Below are 24,647 nucleotides of genomic sequence, written 5' to 3' on the forward strand. Positions count from 1 at the left end.
TTACATGCTAGAAAATTATAACTTCGAAGGGGACCTCCTACTAAATTTATTTTTAACTGCTCTATTGAAAATTCTCTACCACTAGTCAACATTATCTCTCAGTAGCTCAGCACAGTATTTCTTTATTAAAAGAAATAGGCACGAATATTTTTGACTGAAAAATTAATAGCTTTTGAATTCATACGCAGCAGGTTTTCTTTTGCAAAGAAGTCCAATATCGCTGCACAGCACTTCTATAACCATTTATTTGGAGTCCAAGTCAAACCTTTGACAGTTAGAGCAGTGCTACAAGCCCATATAAAGAACTCCAAGATGTAAACCAACAATAGGCCGTCTGTGTGAGGTTTGCCATTGTCAAATACGTAGATTGTTTGGATTAGTTTATGTAAATGGACTGTTGTATTACCCTTTGGAAAAAAAAAAAAAAAAAAGATCACATTTGTGTATGAAAAGTGGTTCCCTTCACAGGCAGCATTATAAATTCCTTATCCTTTAACTTACATGTGAGAAGTAAAAATTGGTGCCTGACAAGCAGATATTGTGTGACACTCTGTTGCCAGAGAGAACCTGCCTTCTTTTCATTCATTGGAAAATAGAAAATTTTATTATAGATACCATCTTATAAATCGGGAATTATTAAAAGATGTATAGGTGAGGCGTTGGGAAATTAATTATAAAAGGTAGACGTGTAGTGTTTTGCATACATTTTTACTTCTTTGCCCAAAAAAAGGGGAGGGGTGGACAGACATAGAGCAAACCCTTGATGCTTTCAACTTTAGGGATACAGAGTTATCTGATGATCGGTTCTAAGGTGCAAAAAGACTCCCTTTTGCCTGTAATTGATTTATTCCGCCTGAAATAATAGAACGCACGGTGTCTGTTCAGAAGCGTATCGTTCTAGACTCTCTGATTTGAAGGAAGCAGTCCCTGGGATTCAAATCTAACCTTAGCTGGGGACTCTCATGTTAGAGTCTTGCCAGGAAGTTTGTGAAGTGTTTTTTTTTTTTTTTTTTTTTTCTTTTTTCCATTTCTGTTTAAAAAGGAACTCGGTGTTTATTTTAAAATCCTTAGTCACTAAGTGATAGAATGCTTTGCTGTAAACGTTGCTTTTCACTAAATGCCATTTGGGTGGTAAGTGTCATTTGCTGTGTCCAGGCATCCAACCAGTTGCCATTTCACTGCCAAAACCTTCTTGGATTGTTCTGACAGCAGCCCGTAGATGTGTTCGCTGGACGCTCTTGTGGAACTCCTGTTCCCATTTGGCTAATCAGAGGCTGTGCTCATCTCGGGAGAATCCCAAGTTTTTAGACGTGGGGCTGAGATCGACTCCCACTGGAAAGCGTGTAGAGGAACTGAAGAGGGGTTTACGGTGGTCCTGTTCCACAGGTCAGGTGCCTCCGGTAACATCTCCGCCTGCTTGCTTGAAAATCTTTTAAAGCGATAAAAACCTTTCCTTTCGTAATTATACCCAGGACTCAAACTGGAGTGCACGCTGTTTTTGTGAAGAGAATTCCTGAATTTAAAATCGAATTATTGCGTCAACGAATATTTATTGGATGTGCGACAGGAAAACATAGGGTAGTAAAACCAGACAGAACCGTCCGTGCCATCGAGGTGTTTGGGGTCTCGCGGGACCAACTACCAAAGACACACTCCCAGGCTCTCCCTGCATGAGCTGTGCTCTGGGTGAGTGAGTGTGTGGACCGCTGCCCTAGACGGTGGGGTTGAGGAAAGACTTCTGGGACAAGTGACATCTAAGGTGAAACCTAAAAGATGAATAGGAAGAAGTGGAAAGAAGCGAGCTTCGTGACTCTTTTCTCGGGTTAAGAGTAGGTGCGTGTGTCTGTGTGTCTCTGAGGAAGAGAACTGGGAAAGTGTGTGAAGAAGATCAGAGTGGAGGAAAGAAAGGAATGGCCAACAGCGGCTAAAATAAGCTTTTCGTTTGTCATAATTTTACTTAGAAGCTTTTAATTTTATTAAGGCTGGCCCCTGCTTGGAAAAGTTTACCGGAACAGAGCTGTACATCTAGCAATGGGGGACATACAGTGGGCAGAGGCGGGCTTGACATACGTACAGAATGGCCACGTGTATTGTATGTTGGCGATTTAAAAGATTCGTCTCTTTTCCGTGTTCAGAGAAGCACAAGCGAAAAATCAGGCGATCGTAAACTGTCCTAATGAGAATGATACTCTTTTGTTCCAAACTCGGTAGGTACCAGTTAATGTTCTCAAGGTAAACACCAAAATGGATTGCTTGGGGGTGAATGCTTGTCCTTGGAGGGAGGCCTCACTCAGAGGATAAAACAGTAACAACAACAACCAAGAAGCATGTATGTAATAATACTTTATTTAAAGTTGTTAAGGATTTTTGAAAAAGACTTTTTCACTGTCATAAGGTCAGGAAAATACCGTTAGTCATATTTTATAATCCTGAGAACGTAAGAGGTAGGCTTTGCTTTAGGGTATTCCTACCCACCGGAGAACAGCCCCCAACGCTGGAGAAACCACATTCCTTCAGATTTGGTGGGCAAGTAATTATAGTGTAGGCACTATCTCCTTTATGAACATGTTATAAAGACACAGGAACTTGGCTATTTGAAGCGAAAGGCAGTATTAGATTTTCCTTTGCACGCATTCTCGTTTCCTCCAACTGTAGCAATTAGGACTGTTTGGAAATAGTTTTTAGCTACTAATAAAAACAGAGCGAGAGAGAGAGAGAGAGAGAGTGACTCTGTGTGTGTGTGTGTGTGTGTGTGTGTGTGTGTGTGTGTGTGTGTCTGTCTGTCTGTGTGTTCCCTCCCCCCCGCCCCCACCTCCGCAAAAGGGGGGTCTTTTAACGAAGTGGCTGATTTTGTGGGCTGCTGGCTGCAGCCTAGCTGTTGAGTTGGGGAAATAATTTGATGCCGTCATAAAGAGAGATTCACAAGCACCACACACACACACAAGGGATGTTTATATACTGTTTCTCGTGAAGTCCCCCACCCTGAGGTTCCTCCTGACGACCACCTTCTTGGTCACTGCCCTACGCCAGGGCCCAGATCTAAGGCAGTAGCAGGACCAGGCAGAGAGAGCTCTCCCCAGGGCCACCCCCCGACCCCCTGCCATGGTCTGGTAACATCTTTCCCGTCCTTCCAGCCTCAGAAAAGGCCATCTCTGAACGCGAGGGATTCGTGTCTAGAATTCACCTGCTCAGGCCAGTCGAGCCAACAGCAGAAAAACGAGTGAGCCCGAAAGTCCATACTAAGCAGCTGGGTCCCTCGGTGTCTGGGTTTCAGGTTTTGCCTTTTGTTCTCAGCATCTGTTTTTGAAGCGAGGCAAGAGCACAAACAAAAATACAGATGAGTCCTTATGGGAATCCTTACGACAAGTCTGTTTCTGTCTGGGGTTTACCTCAGCCGTTTGTTGATTTTTTTAAAAATGGGAGTGACTCACCGTCTTTCAAAGAGAGAGAGGAGGTTACTATTTAAAAACGAAAGATAAATCTTTGGAAAAGGGGCTCGGCAGCGTACCGCGCAGCTGATATGGCTCCAGTTGTTTGGATGGGTAAGGTTTCTAGGATAGTCCCCCCCGGAACTGACCTGGGAGAAAAGCCGACGGTTGAGAGTGCACAGAAACTAAAAAAAAAAAAATAAAGCCCTACGGCAATCTTAAGTGACATAAGAATTTAAGCTTTTGGCCGGCGTTTCAAAGAGATCATCTTTGCCGAAATCATCACATGATGGAAACTTGCCATGTAGAAAATATCAGAGTTACTAACTTTTCTAAACATAGCAACTTCTTTTTAAATAGAAAATGAACACAATCTGAAAAATCGGAAAAGAAACCCTCCCAGTCCCCATCCCTTCCTGCTCCAGGCCCCGGAAGAAAAAAATTCTCTCTTCCAACCTGAGCTACAGTCAGAAACACGAAGCACGCATGCTTTCATTTCTAATTGATGATTATATTATTAAGCTTTAATAGTTTACAGTTCAGGTGAATCTTTCAAGACTGCCGCACACCCCTCACCGTTCCCGGTTTGCTCTTCTGTTCTAAGTCTGTAATTAATTTTTTTCTTTGTGGTGGGGGGGGGGCCTAGGGGGTCCCGTTTTTTCAGAGAGAGACCTTAATTAAAAGAGCAGGTCTGGTTTGAACACAGAGCCTGTCTTGAAACCTTCCCCCTACTCCATCTTATCACTCCCTCGTGACCTTCCTCCCCAAAGATGGTTTCTCCTCGAGACCAGCATGTGATCATCCAGCCCGAGTTTAAAAGTTAAGAAACTTCGATCGCAGTTGACAAGGTTGACATTTCATTAACTTGTTGGTTCAGCCTTCAAATGATTTCACCAGGCGAAGCATCCTGTGTTTGGAGTTTACAGCTTTTTGTTCTTTCTTCCCTCTCAGGCTACAGTCGTGTTTAATTTGGAATCGGGGCTCCTCTGGCAAATTAGCAATTAGAACAATTCTGTGGGAATATGTATATGTGTCATTAGTTTTCCTGCAAATTAATAGCAGGGGCAGAGGTCAGGCAGAAATTTTCCACTTGACTGCAGTTCCTCTGTGGAGACTTGGCACTTGGTTCTGGAATGGCCACAGCTGCTCTCAGCCACCCTCTTCCTCTAGGAACTGTCTTTTAATTAGTTTACCTCATAGCCATCATTACAAATATTACTGCCTCCCCTCCTCGAAATAAAATTACTGTTTCTACAAAATATTCCAGTGACATCTTGCACCACTGCACATTGATGGTGGGGTCAGTCGAATGCAGCATTTAATCATTAGATCACCTCCATCCGCGTCTCCTAATTAGAGTCCTTACAATACATTTTTATCTGGTAATTAGCCGAGATTGGCTACTTCCTCTGTGGCTTATTAGAGACAGCCCAGCAGTGGGTGTGAATCACGGTGTCATTTGTCAAGCCTGGTAAAAAAAAAAAAAAACAAAAAAAACAAAAAACCTCCTCTCTGCTCTCTTCTGGCTTGGTGTTGATTTCCACTTGGTACCTGTGTTTCAGAGCCTCCAGAAAATTCAGCTGCATCTCTTTCTTCGTGGATCGTGCTAACCGGGAGGGATTTTCTTCTCGACTGTTGCTTTTTCAGTAGAAACAGTCCAAGTATTAAGGCTGCAAGAATGACATTCTTTTCATGTGTGATGACTTTGTACCCGTATCGTGGGGCTTGTCTGTGCTTGTAGGTGAGCTCCCAAGAGATGGGCCTGCACTTGCTGAATGTTTCCGCGAGTTTGGGGTTTTGGCAATTAACTAGAACCCAGTGGACCTGGTGATCTTCCTCACGGAACTGGAAAGGAGCGTGCACATTTCCTCAGGACACTGTATTTATATTATAATTTTCATTACCTTTTAAAGAACGCTATGGTGTTGAGGGTACTGTTTTTCAACCGAAGAGCCCAGAAGCAGAGTTAGTTCTCGGAATTGTTTTATGGTTGCTCTGCCTGTCTTCCTTTGATCAGTGTCTGCATTTGATGGTAAGCCCTTCGAGGGCAGCAGTTGTCTGTTCTGTTCCTTCTTTTGTCATTTCAGTTCCCATTGCCGTACGTTTGCTCGGAAAGATTTATTGAATGCCAGTTATAAGCAGGGATAAAAGCTAATCCCCAGGTCCCTTCCAAAAATGAGCAGGCAGAAAAATGAACCCGGATAGTGTTTATGATTCCCATTATCTGGGCGTAAGGAGACTGTTATACAGAGGACCTAGAATCACCAGTGTGTATTTGATTTTGAGTCCAGGTTGTGAATATGGGCACGTTATTTAATCTCCCGTGAGCCTCTGTTTGCTTATCTGTGAAATGTGAGTAATAACATCTCAAGTGTTCGTGATGGTATGAGAATTCAGTGAGACCAGGCGGTGGCAGGGGGTTTACGACGTGGTTTTTACAAATGGTACCCATGACTTTCCCGAGCGTTTGGATACTCTTAAGCCTAAGAGCATCTGAATTTTAAAAGCTGTATATTTATGAGCATTAGCCTTTCGGGCGCTAATTTCCTTGACCCGTTGCTTGGGCTGATGCTTAGACACGCTGTTCCTGTACTTGGTCAGTGATGAAGGCCCAAGGCAAGGAGGAGGTCGGCCCCAGCCTTCCCAGATCCGCTCCATCCCGTGGCTGCTACGCTAGACCGTTAGCACTTAGTTTGCAAATGTGTGTCATGAAGTCAAGTTTCCAGCACTAATAAGAAAGCAGCTCCCAGCATCTGCCCAGCTTGCTGGGGGATTCATGAGGGTGGTGCCATCTCCACAGCTTGCTCTTATCAGGCTTGGGGGAGCGTGGGGTGTAGGGATTGGTGGTGGACGGGGCGGGGCGGGGTGGGGTGCGGCGGCAGCGGTCTGGTGTTGGCTGAGTCAGCATTTCAAGGGAGGGAGAAAAAGGAAAGCCCAACCAAAAGCTTGCAACCCAGCGTTCGGTTTCCAGTGCCATGTTTACGTTTTTCCATTAATATTTTCTCAACGATATTTGATATTTCTCATTACTAGGGTATGAGTAAGGTTTGAGTCTTCCCAACAAATTAGAACTCTCTTTTAATCTGTTCTTTCATTATGATCTCAGAGGAATCTCATTTTTAATACTTTCCACAAATAATGTCTTGGACTTAGGACTGTTGCAGTGGTGAACCAGACTTAATTTGTTAAGTGATTCACAATCTGGTTTGAGATAGTGATACCAAGTAAGGCTACTTTGCCGAACTTTCTTGGATTGGGGGCAGCTACAAGTTCCTCAGAGGGCAGTTCTGGGTAAACTGTAAGAACTCTGTTGAAAACAACCAAGTTCCTCAGTGTAGCCAGACTTAATATTTCAGTAACAACGAGTTTTTGGAAAGGGGGGACAGGCTCATGTTTCCAGTTATTAATAAGAGAAACAAACACTTCAAGGTGCAGGCGAAACAGATAGAAAGAAAGAAAGAAGGAAGGAAGGAAGGAAGGACCGAAACAGGACTCGTTCATTTTCCTCTGTGCTCCTGCAAATAACTAGTGTGTATTTCCGGACTTGAAGCACTGGATTATTCCATTTTGTTACTACGCATTTGAAACTGGAAGGAAAAAAATTAAAATGTTTTACAGTTCCAGGATCTCTCCTATGCCATATTCTTTTTAAACAAATGATTCCAATCCTATATTGGATAGAGTTTAATGAAGGTGACACAGAAAGCTTTCAAAGATTAGTCTCTGCCAACTGATGGAACTAAATGGATGTTTACTGGATTGGTGCCACTCTTTTCAATACGAGTCACAGGCCAAACCTCTCAGCAGTAGTTCCCATCCGTGAAGTTTCCTCCTGGAGTTGACTTAGCCCGTCCCAGTGTGGTGTAGCCAGTGGCCATATGTGGCTATCGTAGTACAACTGTCCTTTTTATTAAAATTAAGTAAAAACAGTTTCTCGCTTGTGCTAGCGCATTCCAGGAAGTTCTGTCTAAGAGCTCAGGTTGATACCAATGTATCCCAACTGGTGTTTCCTGAAACATCAGCCTTCGTGGGGCTATAAGGACTCCCTCTCCCCCTTCGAGGTTTACGAGGCATAGTAGGGTGCGAAGTCGTGATTAAAGAAATGTCTTGACCCACCCAGAATTTCTCAAACTCACCAGGCTAGGTAACCCCTTTTCTGTCTGTAAACACTTGTTTAACAGTCTTTGGGAAAAACCTGTCTCAGCAACGACAGGAAAGGAGAACATCGTAAGAGACATTATTTAATAACCTATATGGGGGAAAAATCCGAAAAGGAATATATGGGTGTATATATAGAGAGAGATATAGGTGTGTGTGTGTGTGTGTGTGTGTGTGTGTGTGTGTGTGTGTGTATCTGAATCACTTTGCTGTACACCTGAAACTAACACAACATTGTGTAAATCAACTACAATAAAAAAAATAAATTAGAAAAAAAGAATCACAGGACAGGATGCTAGCAATTTTAATAATAAAGTGAATGGTTTTTACGTGGGAACTCGCCTCCTATTTCAGCTGATGATAAAAATCTACTGTGAGGCATAAAACTAGCCAGGCCTCCCCTGTGTAATTCCTGCTGCATTGCAGATGCTTTCTTGGTTGCTCTGTTTTTTTCCGAAGGTCTTCTAAGAACTGTTCCTTTCCTCACAGCTGAATCTGGTATCAAGTGTCACACTCTCCAAGTCTGCATCAGAGGCTTCTCCACAGAGCTTACCTCATACTCCTACGACCCCCACTGCCCCCATCACTCCCGTCACCCAAGGCCCCTCCGTCATCACCACCACCAGCATGCACACGGTGGGACCCATCCGCAGGCGGTACTCAGACAAATACAACGTGCCCATCTCTTCAGGTAGGTGCTCCATTTTTGCCTCGGGGAGAACTGTGATCAGCAATGCTTGTCGACCAGCCTCTTTGTAAAAAGTGATAATTAATAGGACAATGATTCTTATTTAGCAGATATTGCGCAGAACCAAGAATTTTATAAGAACGCAGAAGTTAGACCACCATTTACATATGCATCTTTAATTAGGCAGGTAAGTAAATAAACGCGGTATGTGAAATTATATCAGAAGGTATAGGTGTACATGGAAGTATTATATTGATGCAGTAGATTTAAAACCGTTTAGTATGCAAGCATGCTGAAACCTGTTCTATAAGGTTTTTGAAATCTGCAATATATAACATAATTGCTTTTGATTAAGTATTACAATACGATGTGATTATTAGGAAATTCATTTCACACAACAGTGAAAATGAGCCTGTTTAAAGATGGCAAGTCAATTATCACAAGCTACAGTAATCCCTGATCCCTAGAATTAATCTGAGCTCTAAATAATTACTGAGCTTTGATCAGCTAGTGAAATGTTTTGCATTTCTCTTTGATTCTGCTTTATGAATGACTAATAAATTAATATTTCTGTACGGAAACAGAAATAAAAACTCAAAACAATTAGATAATTCCATTTTGAATTTTGCTATTGAACTGGTAAATACAACCATTAATCTTAGATCATTTCGTGAAGCCTTCCTTAGGATTTAGCTCAGCATCACGATTATTTTATGTTTTCAGGAAACTGTATAATGACGGGTCTGTTGATTTGGTCATAAATTATCTTTCTCTGTTGCTTTTTGCTTCACAGGCCATTCTCGAATCTCCAGAAAAGCAGCTAACACTAAATGAAATCTATAACTGGTTCACACGAATGTTTGCTTACTTCCGGCGTAATGCTGCCACATGGAAGGTAAGCTTTCTTGCAGGTTGAGTCTTGGATCTTGGCATTTATAGGAGAGAGTTTGTTGTCGGTAAGATGCAGGTGTTGTAAGTTAACGTGTATATTGTTTTGCTACATTTCAAAGAGTCTAATTTATAGGCATGCTGGATTGAGAAAATAATTCCACTGGGGTTAAAATGCTGGGATGGAAGACTCCCATTATGTTGGCGTCAGATGTTCGGCTGGACCAACGAGTTAAAATCATCTCTCTGGTTGGAATGTGTAGGAAGTTGTCTTGTGTACACAGACCTCACGGTTTTCGGTCTTTAGCCCCCACCAATGTTTGCAGAGAATGCATAGATAACTGTTTTTTTTTTTTTTTTAACCATCAGGAACCTGGAGAAATGATCAGACACACTTGATCAGATACACTTAACTTTCATTGGTTGGATATAAGCTCCTTAACCTATGCACTCCAAGTACTAGCAAGGTATACTGGAGTTATTACGGAAGAACCCGATATATATATATATATATATATATTACTAAGGGGGGTTTTTTTGGTGTTTTTTTTTTTTTAAAGTCGAGAGACTGTCCATCAGATAGTCATAGGCACTCTGGGGAGGAAAAGTAAATTCTGAAATATGTGACTTGACTGTAATAATAGCATTTGCTATCAAACGGGTCAGATTCCATAGCTCCACCTGGGATGCCCCCAGCAAGGCTTGGGGTCACGTGACATACCTCAATCCCAGTTCAGCAGTTGGTTCGTAGGTTCTGTTAGCAGTGATTCCATTGTATTCGGTTAAGCCCTCACCAGTTTTTGGATTTTCCCACTGTAAATTTCTTGGTTTTTAATAGTTTTGCTTTAGAAAAAGGGGCAGCAGGTACAATCTGAGAGTCATATTTTTTTTTGCACCTCCACTATCTAGAATTCTTGTAATCCCTAAATTCCAAAATACTTAGAAGTATTTAAAATGCAAATGTTTTTGGATATTTTACATGTTATTATTAGAAATATGGTAGGGATGTATTATAGGATGCAAGGAAAACATGCTTTGCTGGAAATATAGGTCTTCCTTGCTACTACCGTAATTTATATGGGAGAAAAACAAACAACAGCAAAAACAGAAAACGCATTTCCTCTACTACATTCGTCATAAAATAGCGTTTTGAAAGAAAATGAATATAACCAAAGAATTAATTCATCAACCTTACAGAGCTGTGAATTATCTACTATGGCCCAAAGTAGCTTTTTTATTTCCATTGAGACACATGGGCGCTGAAGGAACCTGGGTTCAAAAATCTTCCCTTCTCTTCCTCAGCCTGCCTTGAGATGTAAAATAGAAAACAGTCTTCAGCTGTGAATGCTTTTTAGAATTTCGGAACTATAAGCATGAAGCAGACATTTTCTTCAGATTGCCTTTTATAAATAGCAAATGATCAAGTTTTAAAATAATTACCCGTTACGAATGTGATATTTAAGCTCAGATCTTCAGATTTAACTTTTTCATTTTCAGAAACTGCAGGAAAAAGTGCCCTTCATATAAACAGTCCTAAATGAAGTATTGAATGACTCATAAATACGTATAATTTTCTCCATGTGTCCTTATTTGTACTGTCATCTTAGACAGAAGATAAAATGCCCAGTGAAGGTGATGAGTGGAAAGAGTTCACTCAGCTTTTGCGGGAAACTCTCCACTTCCCGTTGCTTTTACTTGGATGCACGGTCTTCGAAAACAAAACTTAAGTTTTGACTTTACAGTTTTATTTACGTGGCTGTATAGTTCAGACAGATCTATAGCAGTCCTGTTTTCCAGACATGGCTTTACAGTGTACAGTCCTGTACATTTTGATACTTACTGGAAAACTTAGACAGTGATTAGGATGAGGAGAGATGTTGATTTCTTTTCCCAGTAAGGTGTCTGATAGGTACACATGCTCTGTCTGGACTTTTTTTTTTCTTTTTCAGGAAATTTGGGTTTATTTATTGATTTATTTATTTCAGCCTCCTCAGTGTCATCGTAGGAGATAAACAGTAGACCCTTAGCAGCCTTTATCCTCTGCCTTTGTGCAATATTAAAAAAGAAAGTGCCTATTTAAAGACCAGACTACAGTTTATACGCCAAGAAATTTGCCCTACCAACTGTAATTATAACATGCCCAACATTTTCCAGAGATGTTTGTTTCGTTTTGATGCAGACCTGTCAAACCTGTTTGAATCAGGGGTGTCCCTTCGTAGGCAGCTGGAAGTCTGAACCCACCCCAGTTATGCTGACATTCCTCAAAACTTCCTTGAGGAGTTGTCCTGTGGCTTCTCCTTGTGAGCAGTTCGTCACGCCATGTGATAAAACTTCTCTCGTCACCTTCTGAATATTCCATAACAGACAAGAAAAATCACCATTCTCTAGCATGACTCCTCACAGAGTCGCTAATGGTGATCATCCAAAAACTGAAACACCTCTCAAAGTACAGATCAAGATTTGCCACTTGGAAGGATGAAGTATGTCGCAGGTTAAGGGGAGGAATACAGACTGTGTAAGCAATAGCTGCAGATGGATTGAGGGACTTACAAAGGGATGTGAGGTGTGGTGCAAGTATCCACTTCTCCCGCCCCTGTTGTCACCTACTCATGCCCTATAAGAAGAAAGTTGGGAGTAAATGATATGGGTCTCTTTGAAATAGCCTCATGTCCAGGTTTGAGGGTCAATCACGTCCACCCAGGAGAACTCAAGAGATGAAGCCATGCTTGTTACTGTACCTAGTGTAAGTAAGGGGTGCGGATTATTCCTGAAACTCAGGAAGGATGAGATGTTCAAAACTCTTCACCCTTCAGTTGAGATGCTCCTTTGGTAGATTAGAGATGTCAAGGGTCTCAGTTTACGAGTGACCGGAAATGACTTTGAACCCTAAGAAAGAAACGTGTCTATGGAAAGAAACCATCGACTTAACTAGAGTATCCTCATTTTGCCATTGAGAGATCTACTCATGGGTTCCTTTGGCATTTTCTCGGTTAATTAAAAGCACTTGCCCATAGTAAGGGCCAACATTTATATATTTGGGAAGGTAAGACCTAGCTTGATAATGGATACTGATCCACTGGGGGTCATGTCACTGCCCCCGCCCCCCCACCAATCCTATCAGCTACAGGAGGTGGTACTCTCAATGGTAGAAATCCAATGTCAATTTCTTCATAATAAACCTGAGCAAATGTGTCGAAGGTGTTAAAGCCGAAACTTTGACGAGTTAAAAAGAAGCAAAATGTATTTAACAGTAGTAATTATCATCTTTCATGGTTTAAAATAATTAAAATAAATTACCCCTTTTGTCTGAGAGACAAGTGGGTTTAAAAGGGACGGTTTTATGCTTTACCTGTTTCCTGATTTTGAAGTCGTATTAACATTACTTTTATATTTTGGCCGTGAAACCTATTTGGGGGCTAATAGGCATATTAAAAAAATCTTTCCTCTGCTTAACTGTTCACCAGAGACTAGACTAGAGAAATGCCAGAACACAAGTAAGTCATCATTGCGGGTTTTGATTTTGGAAGAGGCCCCCCCCGCCCCCTTCACCACAGGAGGGTCATCCATGGGGGTGGGCGCTACAGTTCTCGGGGACGGTTTTACAACTGTGGACTGTTAGGCTGAATTTACTGCTGTTTTTGGAGTCTTTTCTTATAGAAAATGTAAATGTTCTCTCTTTTATACTTGCTGCAGAATGCAGTGCGTCATAATCTTAGTCTTCACAAGTGTTTTGTGCGAGTAGAAAACGTTAAAGGGGCAGTATGGACAGTGGATGAAGTAGAGTTCCAAAAACGAAGGCCACAAAAGATCAGTGGGTACGTCCACCATGTTTGAACTTCTTAGCCTAGCTTGGATTGCGCTAACAAGTGTAACGTAGAGGCTTTTGGCTGCTAGATGGTGTTAGACCAAAGAACTGGTTTCACGTTGTCTCAGTTAAGGGAAGCAAAAAAGCATTTCATCCCTCCTGTTTTGTATACCCACCAGTCCCCCTGCCCTGCTTGCTGGTCTTTGTTGCATCACATGCTAGTAGCTTTTAGGTGGCAATGCATATTAACCCTCACAAACCATTGGCTTATGCTTATTGCATTTTATTTTCTTTCTCCTGTTCCCTGTATTGGATGTCTGTTCTGCCCCCAACCCCGCCTCCTTTTGTTGCCACTTCATCTCCTTTGCCGCTGCTCCTATCCCAGGGTGCCATTCGCACCAACCTCTCACTGCATAAGTGCTTTATCAGAGTAGAGGATGAGTTTGGGTCCTTTTGGACAGTTGATGATGAAGAGTTTAAACGTGGCCGCCATATTCAACGAGGCCGTCCTCGCAAATACTGCCCCGATGAAAACTTTGACGAGCTTGTCGCACAGTAAGAGCCTTTACTTGCTTTTGTTTTTTGTTTCTGCTGTTGCTTTGGCTTTGCATGGTTGACTCATCCCATGATAGTTTTGCATTTCACCACGTAGCAGTGCCACGGCTTTCTGCAACGGAACTAAATCGTGTGATTTGTACATGTATTTCTCTCGTTTCTCTTTGGAACACCAGTGCCTTGAATAATGCTTTTTTGACGTCTTTAATGCAAATATCGGTTGGCTTTTGATTCAGCAGCTTTACGGGGACCCTGTAACTCAATGCTTTTGCCTGACCCCTAATTCCTCCAAGTGAAGGGGAAACTTCCTTCTTTAGAGTTAAAATGCGTATTTACTGGGATAAATTTCTTCTTCTTGGCTCACTCAGTATAACGATATAAATATAGTGAAATGAATGCCAAAAGGGCTCCAAGCATGGGAAAGAAACGGAGAACCGTGCATCTACTTCCTTTAGGGACCATTGGGAAACGTACATAATTTCCCGCCACCCCTTTCTTTCCCTCAGTAGCCTCCTGTATGATTTTTTTTTTTCTTTTTTTTAAGTATTTGTATCCGTCCTGGCTACAGCTGTCCTTAAAACAACATCTAGCTTGTCTTCACTTGGTCGGTAATGGACAGAGCATCAAATTATTCTCGTACCCTCCCAAATTGCGGCTGTGCCCGAAGGACTGGAAACCAGCCTCGGCTGCCTGACCCTCCCCTGGAGTAGCCTTCTCTCCATCTTCTTTCTTTTGGCAATAAATGAGCCTTGAAGATCTTTTCTTCAGAGCTACCCTGCCGTTCCTCTAGCATTGATTCTCGAATTCAAATCCTGGAGAAGCTTAAGACGCAAGATTCCTCCCGCTGGCTCCCAGGAAACCCTGCCGGTCCGCTTGCTGACTTCCCCAGCCCAAGGCCCTAGAGCATCTGCCTTCCCGCTGGAGTCCGGGGGTGGGGGGGGTGGGGGGGGGTTACTACCCATTTACAGGGAGGTCACTGTTCTGTGAGACAGACAAAAGTTCATCCGTGGAGGGAGTGCCCGAGGCGATGATGATTACTTAATCCAGAATTTTACCCCCAGTTTGCTTGAAGGGCAAAGTCTCTCCCACCCCGGGGCGGGGAGGTTCACACAGACCAGCCCCACAAAGCCAGCGCCTAGGGCGAAACCCACCTTTTCTTTGGTTTTCTGGCTGGGGGACATTTCTGATTTGGAAGGATAGCGGGAAGCTTAAGACGAGACTTCGCGAAAAACTCGGAGGTTGATTGATTGATTGCGTTTAACTTTGAGTTTTTATCTTTCTCTTATGCAGTAACCCTTCCCTTATTAAAAACATGCAGACCAGCCACGCCTACTGTACACCTCTCAATGCAGCTTTACAGGTAAGATTAACGGCCGTCCCGACTCTGCCGCGGAGGCACATGGCTCCCGCGCTCATTTCAAAATATATTAGCCTCGCTCTAATTAGATATTAAATTTTAATTCCGTTAAACTTTTTTCTTAAGTGCACAAAGCATCGTACTCCCTGGAGGCAAACACGTCGGGCTGCCTCAGCATTAGCAGGATGCTTAGCATTTTGAATATTGTGGCAAAAAAATTAAAAGTTCACTTATTAATATTTATCAGCAGTATCATAATTTCCATCCTCTTATTTCAGAATTTCACTTGAGGCAAAAATACCACAAGTGTAATTACTCTAGCACAGCTATTAATGTGCTGGATGATAGGCCACTGTGTCACATGACCTTCTATTGTTCACGGGTTTAAAGAGAAAGCAGAGCTCTATTTTTTTTTTTTTAAACTTCTGCTCCTTTTTCTTTTAAAGTCTAGTTTAGCCTCTTTTCACTGGGGAGAGGGGTGGGGGGGGGGGGGTTCGGTTCGCTTGGTAAAAGTAAACTGTTTTTGTTCAAGCGATAGAGGTGTTGAAGGAGAAACTCTTTAGGTTTCCAGCGGATTGCTCAAGGTTACGTAATTAATAAGCTCGCAGAACGTATGTTTCCTACTGACAAACCAAGCCCTCCTTACGTAACCGGCGTTGCCAGGGGACGAAGCCACGGGGCTTGAGCAGGAGGGAGGTTACCACCCAAACGTGAGTTACCAGGGCAGCCCTGGCATCCATCAATCAAGCCTTTGAATTATCGCACAGCTCTCCGTTACCCAACAACAGTCAAATCATCTCATCTCCTAAGTCGAAGAGAAGACTGTAGTACACTTCCTTAAGGTTTACCAGGGTATCCCCCTCCAGAGTTCATAGGTAGGCAGGGTAGGGTCCTTTGGCCCGTCCGTGGTCCTGTTGGATTTTGACCCACCTAGATTGTGCTAGACCACAGGCCAAAGGGATCTCGGTAACTTAAATGACAACAGTCTACACAGATAGATCGGACGTATGTGATCCTATCCCGTGACAGACCTTTGCAGCATGTGTTCTTGATACTTAAATATGACAATGTCACGGGCTCCTGCAAAGGGCCGTAACGCACAAACATATATTAAAATTTTGTGAGGGAAGGGTGCAAATGAGAGAAGTCTAAAAGAGAGGCTCCTTAAGGGATGCTAATGATGCAGACTCGGAGACGCTCAGCGTTAAGGGGAACAGAGTGCAGTGAAGAGGCGATCAGGATGGGAGCGCTGGCTATTCCTTTTTAACAACTAACTATTTGCTGAGCACCTCCTCTGCGCCCTAGAGAATCGCTTTCCCAGTTCACTCAGCAGGAGCTCAAGGCTCCCGAGGATGGATGATATGCCTCTTCTCTGCAGTTTCAGTTCAGAGGCCAATTCACTGACCTTAGCTTTTCTCTGTGTGTGTGTGTGTGTGTGTGTGTGTGTGTGTGTGTGTGTGTGTGTGGTGTGTGTGTGTGTGTGTGGTGTGTGTGTGTGTGGTGTGTGTGTGTGTGTGTGTGTGTGTGTGGTGTGTGTGTGTGTGTGTGTGTGATAAAATTTTTAGCCTGAACCAAATTTCCTAGGAGGAACTGCTTTCTGAGTTTCTCTTAATTACTTGTAGTTCACACAGTAACTTTCGAAAAGGAAATGAAAGCACGCTTAGATGCCGCCACTGTAAATACCGTTCATTAGTAACTTATTATTTTCCCTGGAGTCTTGTAAAATGTGAATTTAAAGGCCGCTCTATCTGGAATCGTATTAAGATCACAGGCACAGTTTGCATTCATGAGGCGGCAAGGCCGAAAAACAAAACCAACACAACAACAACAATCCACCAGCAACGGTGATCCTCTGGATTCTCTTCACTCTGTTGTTGTTGACTAATTTCAATTAGGACGCTTTACAGAACTGTTCGTGTTTGTTTCACCTCTAAAACAACATTTCCTTCTGGCCTCCTCTGCACCCTTTCTTATTTTCAGTGATTGATTGATAGCCCCAAACTCTCCTGCCGTTTTCCAAGAACACTTGATGTGCATCCTGCAGTGAGGTGAATACATGCATCTCAAGTCACCATTTGAGGAATGGATCTTTTTCCTCTCCTCTAGGAGTCTGGGTCCTGGGTCAGTAGACAGTCCCCTAGGACAACTTTCTGCTGTGCAAATTAAATAAAGAGTCTACCAGCAGGCCTTCCCTTCCCGCCCACTGCCATTTTGCAAGGCAAGTAAAAATAATAGTGGAACAACATCTTCAAAAGATTACTAGAGCAACATAACGCGTGATATACAATATATAAAATAGGACAGCCGAATCCACTACAGAAATAAAACATTGGACTCGGGACAGATTGCATTATGCTCTGAAAAAGTGAAGTAACTAAGGGTAACCGTAAAGCTTCGTATTTATAGACTGCCTTTCCCCGCCGGGCGTCTCAGAGCGGTTAACAAACATTCCAAGAGGGACAGGACTTAGGGACTTCTGCACCTTGACTTAAGGACCTTCGTTCTTTTTTTTTCTGTTTTTGGCAGAGGGGCCAGTGTGATATGAAACCACATACTGTGGGCATAGGACCACTTATATAATTAGGTCCATTATAAAAATTGTAAGCGCCCCCGCCCCCCCCACCCCCGGCCCCCTCTCCTAAATAGACAGACATCAACGGCCAAAAAAGAACCACTAGGTTAGACCTAAGCCGTTGGTGAAAATTTTTCGAAGCTCGGGTGGGTTGCTTTGCTCCCTCACTCAGAGAATGTCCAAGAGGCTCTATTGTGAAGGAGCCACTAGGTTTCTCTTTGCAGCCCACTTGATCATTTTTTTTTTTTTTTAAAAGGCGACCAGGCTGGTTTTTTTCATTTACATCTTTTTTGTCTGAGAATCAAGGGATCAGTGTAAAATGCTTATTACCTTTGGATGCCTTTCACCACTGTCAGCCCAGGTTTTATGATCCAGTCCCCATCGGAAATGGCTTTGCCCTAGAACGCATTAAGAGCCACGGAGGACGAATCATCCCCAAAAGGTTGCCCTGTACGTGACCAGCTCGTCCCAAAGACTACATCCTTAGAAACAGTGCCCATTTTGTTTTTACTTCTCAATCTTTCTTTGAGAAGCTGCGAAAAAATACCAAGCTAGAGAGGGCCCCGCTTTCGCCACATTCTGACTGTAGCAGTGAAATGGCTTTGTGGTATTTCCAGGAAAAAGAGACTCACATGATGGTCCCAGCAGAACTTCCATGTCGGGGAGAGGCAGGACCACTGTGTTGTGTCAAACAAAGGCAGTCAAGATGCTTTTCCAGCTGCACCTTGGGGCGGGGGAGGGGGGGGGGGGGGTGGGAAACTCGGGCAACGGGTCTGTCTTTTCGCTCTGCCAAAAAAGAAAAAAGTGCTTTATTGCAGTTACAAGAGATCTGTTGAAAAAAGTACTTGATGCAAATTATTTGACAAACTGTAGGAGAGTGAGGAATGTTCAGATGTGCTGTTCATCAAAATGAGTTCACCACATTTGGAAATGAAAACAGGATTTTTTTTTTTCCATTTTTTAAAAGAAAGAAGGCAGTTGTTATATAAATTCAGAAGTGGAGGGAAGGGAAGGGAAAGCCGTGGGCTTGCGCAGGGCCTGCCTTTGAAGTAGTCCCTTAGCCAAGGCTGCGGTAGGTGTGGACGGGGCATCCATCGCGGGGCTTGGATCGCTAAGGCATTTCTGGCTTTGGAGTTTGTACAGTGAGTGAGACTGCGAGTCTCTGCAGCCCAGCTTTGTACGCGTCCTCTCTTGGTTTTTGGCTCTTACTGTCTCACCAGAGCCAGGATTTCTAGAATAGTCTGGACTCGCGTATGACTGGCCAGTTGGAGTCACCACGCCAGATTGTCTTGTGATTGCACGTTTTTCCTCATTAGGATGGAAAACCAGGCATAGTGTAGTCTGCAAGAGGACCGTTTTGATAAATCTGGGTCTAATTACAGCCGCCAGTCTTTGAACGTCTGTCCTCTTCAGTAAAATGAAAAGTCACTGGGTCAAGATCACGACCCAAATGCAACAGTATGGCTACTTGAGCCCAGTGATATGTCTGACTATTATCCGCATCTCAGACTGGGGTGGTCATTCTGTTCAACCGCAGTAGGGTAAAAAAAAAATGAGCAGTATCCCAGCATAGAGTTTATGATTTCTTTCTTTTCCCCTCCATTTCCACACTTCTTCGCTGACACTCGCTAGGAGGGAGGGACTGTGTCACCTTCAATAAGGATGTACTTACGTACCCAAAAGAAATACGATTTACAGCTTCCTTTTGCCAGAGATTTCTGTCTTCTTCAGTCCTCAAATTCCAGGTGATTGATTGGTCAGAGCCTGAAAGATGACCTAGAGTTACCGTTCAACCAGTTCTCTCAAACTACACTAAAAAGATTCAAAAATAATTAATTCCAACGGAAGTGATGGGGGCAGGGAGATAAAAATGGATTCCACTTCTATAATCTCTTCCTTTTCTGTAGGCTCTAAGACAGATGGTTATGGAAGCTCTCATAAGTTTGGGCTCTGCAGCCAGAGTAATCTGCTCAAATCTTTAATATCCAATACTGGAGTCATCGAAGTGGATAAAGAAATGAAAATCCATTATATGTCCCTGTGATCTAGAACTAATCCGTTCCTCTTGGAAAAACGCATCAGACAGACACCTTGTTACTGGTAGATAGCCTTGTCTAAACCCGTGTGCCTCTACCCAGCAGGGCCGACTTGAGCCCTCGCTCCCCACGGGCGCTTTGGTCCCTCCAGCTAGCTCTCTTGAGACCCAGCCTGGGCTGTGTGTCAGCAGCCTGACTTGTAAAGCACAAATCCTTCTACACCTATTAGAAACTTGTCTTTTCCAACCGTGCCAGAACGACGTGAAACCGAAGATCATTGAATCCACCCATAATTGATAGCTTCCCCGTCTGTGTACACCCTTGTCCTCATAAATCTTCTCTCGGTTGATGGCAGGCTTCGATGGCTGAGAACAGTATACCTCTATACACTACCGCTTCCATGGGAAACCCCACTCTGGGCAACCTAGCCAGCGCCATACGGGAAGAGCTGAACGGGGCGATGGAGCATACCAACAGCAACGAGAGCGACAGCAGCCCGGGCAGATCCCCTATGCAAGCCGTGTGAGTACCCCGCCACCCCAGAACGCCTTTGCCGTCGCATCCCGCTCCCCCTGTTCTAGGTGCACACCGGCCCCTTCTCCTCTGGCGGCTTTTGACACCTTTTCTGTAACTTCTGATTTCCTAGAACCCAGATAGAAGTGGGTGCGTCCAGAAACCTTTAGCTCGGTTCGCGCCTAGGAGGACCATTTACTGACGTTCCCGTTACAGCAGCAGGCTTCATGCAGCCCCACGAGTGCCCAGGGCCATAAAAATGGGGGACACCTGTGCTTTTTGCCTTCGCTTGCTCGGCTCAGGCCATCATATCAGCCACATTACCCTTTCCTCCTAGCAGTAGAACGCATCCCGGTGACAGAGTTCTTTGCTGTCTGTCCACCGTGCGGGCGGGCTGAACCTAGCAGGGAGGCAAAGGATGCTTGTTCACTTGGTTACGTGGTACGCGGAAGCGCGAACGCCACGCCGAAGCGTCATGACCGAGCACTGACGATGGCACGAACGAAAGGCGGCGTGATTTATAGATTGCTCTTAAAATATCAAAAGGAAAATTAATAGGAGCATTATGGCAGCAGACGGCAGTGTAACGAGCACGCCTAGAAGCGTGCGGAGTGAGGGACGAGGGCTATCCCAGGCTGCATGTGCGTGGCATCAGGACCAGGCACACCACGGGCAGGGCTGTGCATGGTGCCCCTGTTGGCTGGGTGATGGGAGGCAGGCGGGGTGACGGTAACAACTCCCTCTCTCCCAGGAAGAGTTTTAAAAGAGCAAAGAAAGCACATTTCCCCAGAGAGGATTGGCGAGGGATGCTGTCGAATGACAGCCTCGGGCTTTCAGCGAGTCTCTGCGAAACCCCGCTGCCCGCTTTAAAGGAATAAACCTATTCAGTGTTGACCATGCTGTCAGCTCCTAGAAACGAACCCCTTGTCTACAGTGTTTCTGAATTCCTGACCAACGTCTTATTTTAAGAGCACTTGAGTGATCAGAATGGAAAATATGACCTGTGGCAATTAGCAAGAGCATGAACTGGCACCTACCAACAAAGGCAAAATGCTGTCTGCCGGCATGGGTAAATTGGTGGGTTTGGAGGAATCTGAAATTTGATTCTTTAGCATTTGAATTGCATGCCCAAAGTGCTTTGGAAAGGACCTTTAAAGATGAAAATAATCGTTTTAAATTTATAACAACAGTCTCTTAGCATTTACTCCACAGCATTTTAAGAATGTGTTTCTCTCTCACGCTGCTACTGCCATCCATCGTCCTTCGTCAAGGAACCTGGTCTTTCTGACTTTATTATCACACCCGTATTCATCTCGAAATCGTTGTCACGACAGGAGTATTTACTAAGATATTTATTAAGGAAGTTCAGAGCACATGTAAATTGGCATGCGCGCTGCTTCAAGGAATACTTAACTGGAGCAAAAGCATCTGAAGTGACTGAGTGGAAGGGAGACTGTTTGTTTGTCATAGCATCCATAGACCGCTGACGTTTACTTGATGTGTGTTCCTATTATTTATGGTAAAAAGGATCGCTGAAAAAAAAAAAAAGAAAAGAAAAGAAAAAAGGTATTATTTGGGTAAAACCTCTCACAGCAGTTTAGAGTGAGGCTAATTTTGCTGTACAAGAATAGAGTCACTATAAAGTTATTTCAGACTTTGAGTTGACCCCAAGTATTACCAGAAACCTTGTTTTACAGCAAGCAGGCAATCAGCCTAATTTTTAACGAAATGAAGGTTTTACTGGTGTGCGTGTGTGTGTTTCGTCTTTAAGAAACCCTGCATAAAGATGCCCAAAAGCATACTGTTTTACTGCTCAAATCTCACAGGTTTACACTAAAATAAATTATTTTGCTAAAAATAATTGTTTGTCATCAGCCCATTCCCTATGCCTACTCTCGGTGTTTGTTAGAGATGCTTAACTCTTTTTGATCTCAAATTTGCATTAAGCAAATTCTATAATGACGTAGTTTTCTTTCTTGTCCAACGTGTGCATTACCCTGCTATGATGCAGCTTGTTTCTCACCTGTTCTGTTCTCTTGGAATAAATCAAGCCATAAACTCTACAGCAAGGCTTAAAGGGCCTCGTTAACGAGGCAGCCCAGCTACTATTGAGTGTCGAAATAGAACTTCTTACCCTTTCTGTGACACTCAAACACCACAACCTTTTTGTCTGTCTCTTGAAACAAACGCTACAAAGTAGTCACATAATTATGGCTTTGGGGCCTTATACTTTTATCCTGAGAGGGGCTAAAGCAGCTACAAAGCAAAATACTCCATGCTGTGCCCACACCCTCTGAACACAATGCCTTTAAACACCAGTCAGCTTGCCTTAAAGACTCTTCTGTTCCCAGAGTAGCTAAACAAAGGAATTACTCAGATGTAAGAGAGGAAATGTGGGGTTTTGCACAGTTATTCACTGGGAGCCCTTTCGGAAGCAGGAGTCGGAGAGAAAGGCACGGGGTGGGGGGTGACCTGCAAGGGTAGAAGGCGCCACGTGCAGCTCCATCTCCCAGGAGGCACCTGGGAGACCACGAAACACAGTATCTTGAGCAGTGTGCGTCTTACCTGAAATGGATCTCGCATGGAGGTCCTTTCTCTAAAGCCCTGCATGCCTGAGTTACTGCTTTGGCGCCCCCCCCCCCCCCCGCACCCGGGGGGAGGAAGGGCCGGGGGGGCGGGGATCTGCTGGTATCACGAAACATCGTGAAGCTGGATTTCATTTCTGTGGAGTTTTAAGAAGCCTTAGTATCTCACCTGGTTGTGTTGTCAGGTTGTCACACTGTAGACCTGGTCAGTTCACCTTTGCTGGGGTTCCACTCGGCAGTAGATGCTGGGATTGAACTAGCGTGCGTAGGGTCGTCACCTGTGTCTTTGGGACGGAAAATAACCTTCCTGAAGTTGGGTTGCAAATTTCAGGGGAAAACGAAATATTCTCTCCCGTGAACTCTACCTTGTTGGCGGGACTTGGGGGCGGGGGGTGGGGGGGATTTTGTTTTGTTCTGCCTGGCAAAACATTTGTCCGAGTCTAAAATTACAAAGCAAGAACTTCATGAAGACTCGCCAGTCTCTTCCAGGGCCCAGCACCCCTCCCACCCATATAGCCTTGTATCATCTCTGTCATCAAATTCAGCTCTGTAAACCGGAGAAGATGAATACATCCGGTAGTTGAAAAAAATGAAAACAGGAAAACGTCGATCAGGGAAACACAGCTGACTCTCAGTCCAGGCTACGTACAACCCAGCAACCCTCCTATCCAATCAGTGTCACAAGAACCCTGTTACCAGAGGACAGGAGGTGGGTAATGTTTGAAGTAACGGTACTCAGTAGTGCAAATATGAAACTGAAACATGAAGAGATGTTCACCATTGTCAGTCATCCAAAACACACAGTTTACGGTAACCTGAGCTTTCCTTATTACACCTGCTCAGCAACACGATGTTCTTAAAAAGCAGTGCTTGGTGCTGATGAGGTTGAGTCTAAATTGATAAAGCTTCTTTGGCAGTGAATATCGTACTAAATCATAAGAACCGTAAGATGTTTTCACCTCTGCTCCAACAATTTTATTCTTAGAAATTTATCCTAAGGAGGTAAACCAACAGAAATATGGATAAAAGCGGTCACTGTGTTATACAGAGAGCAAGGCGGGGGCGGGGTACGGGGGTGAGCCAAAGACAACCCCCAGATGCCCAGTATTAAGGGACTAATGTCATCACACTGGGATCTCATAGCCATAACAGTTAAAACTGTAAAGGTAGCAAAGTAATCAATCACATTCTTGCTACGTGTACAATATGTAAAAACACGGCCCTAAATGGGAGAGGACAGGCAAAACCAAAAAAGTCTACCTTAGTTAGGGTTTATGGGTGATTTTTATTTTTTTTTAAGGAATAAAAACCAACACACCTAACTCTTCCCGAAAGAATATAGGGGGTCCTACCGGAGCTGACTTCCCAGGCAACGTGATGTATGCAGTCACGCAGGATCCCACACTTAAAAGTTTTAACTCTCAGCTGTTTCCGTCTTGAAATCCTCAACGACTTTTTCAAACACATTTTCACTTTGCACTGGGCTCTGCAAATTATGCATCCGGTCCTGGATCTTGCTGCTGAAACACAAATAAATAGGCCCATTAAAAACCTAAAAATAGATGGAGCCAAACTAGTAAAACATACTCTAATAAAACTTGGGTATATTTCGTTTTGCACATAGGTTGTAAGAATGCGGGCCCTATTTTTTAAAAGCTATTTATCCCAACATCTACCCCCAAACACACTCTAGGCTGTGCTAATTTTACAGTCAGTTGGTCTTCTGGAGAGGTTCACGTGTCAAGGGCAGTCCAAAGCACTCCTCTCTTGATTTTTCAAGGGTTCAAGTGGCCTTCGGGGTTTGCACACAACATCAGGTATTTAGGAAGGCCACCATCCCCAGCACCTCCTCTTATTACTAGTATTACTTGATAAGGTGAATGAAAAAAATCCTCCCTTCTGCAGCCCGTTCCTGCAATGGGACTTCTTTTTTAAAAAAAAAACTTGAATGGTTCTTGTACGTATCAAAAGCCCCGCCACCGCCACCGCCACCGCCACCGCCACCGCCACCGAAAGTAATTTGTGTTTGCAAAGGATCGGTTGTAAATATGATTTAGGAACA

At 43.7% G+C, this 24,647-nt stretch overlaps 1 protein-coding gene across 10 annotated transcripts in view; it reads left to right on the plus strand.

Moving 5' to 3' along the window:
- FOXP1 (forkhead box P1) overlaps positions 1–24,647 on the plus strand; it is a 586,136-nt gene that overhangs the window by 557,005 nt on the left and 4,484 nt on the right. For 8 of the 10 annotated variants that reach the window (XM_068557265.1, XM_068557271.1, XM_068557267.1 and 5 more), the window contains 6 exons: positions 8,076–8,277; positions 8,382–8,461; positions 9,068–9,169; positions 12,856–12,977; positions 14,813–14,882; positions 19,843–20,009. In XM_068557265.1, coding sequence (XP_068413366.1) covers positions 8,076–8,277; positions 8,382–8,461; positions 9,068–9,169; positions 12,856–12,977; positions 14,813–14,882; positions 19,843–20,009 — 743 coding nt within the window. The remainder of the gene's footprint in view (positions 1–8,075; positions 8,278–8,381; positions 8,462–9,067; positions 9,170–12,855; positions 12,978–14,812; positions 14,883–19,842; positions 20,010–24,647) is intronic. The other 2 variants (XM_068557270.1, XM_068557274.1) reach the window with 1 other exon arrangement.

Source organism: Eschrichtius robustus, chromosome 12 (assembly GCF_028021215.1).
Source record: "Eschrichtius robustus isolate mEscRob2 chromosome 12, mEscRob2.pri, whole genome shotgun sequence".
Taxonomy (NCBI): Eukaryota; Metazoa; Chordata; class Mammalia; order Artiodactyla; family Eschrichtiidae; genus Eschrichtius; species Eschrichtius robustus.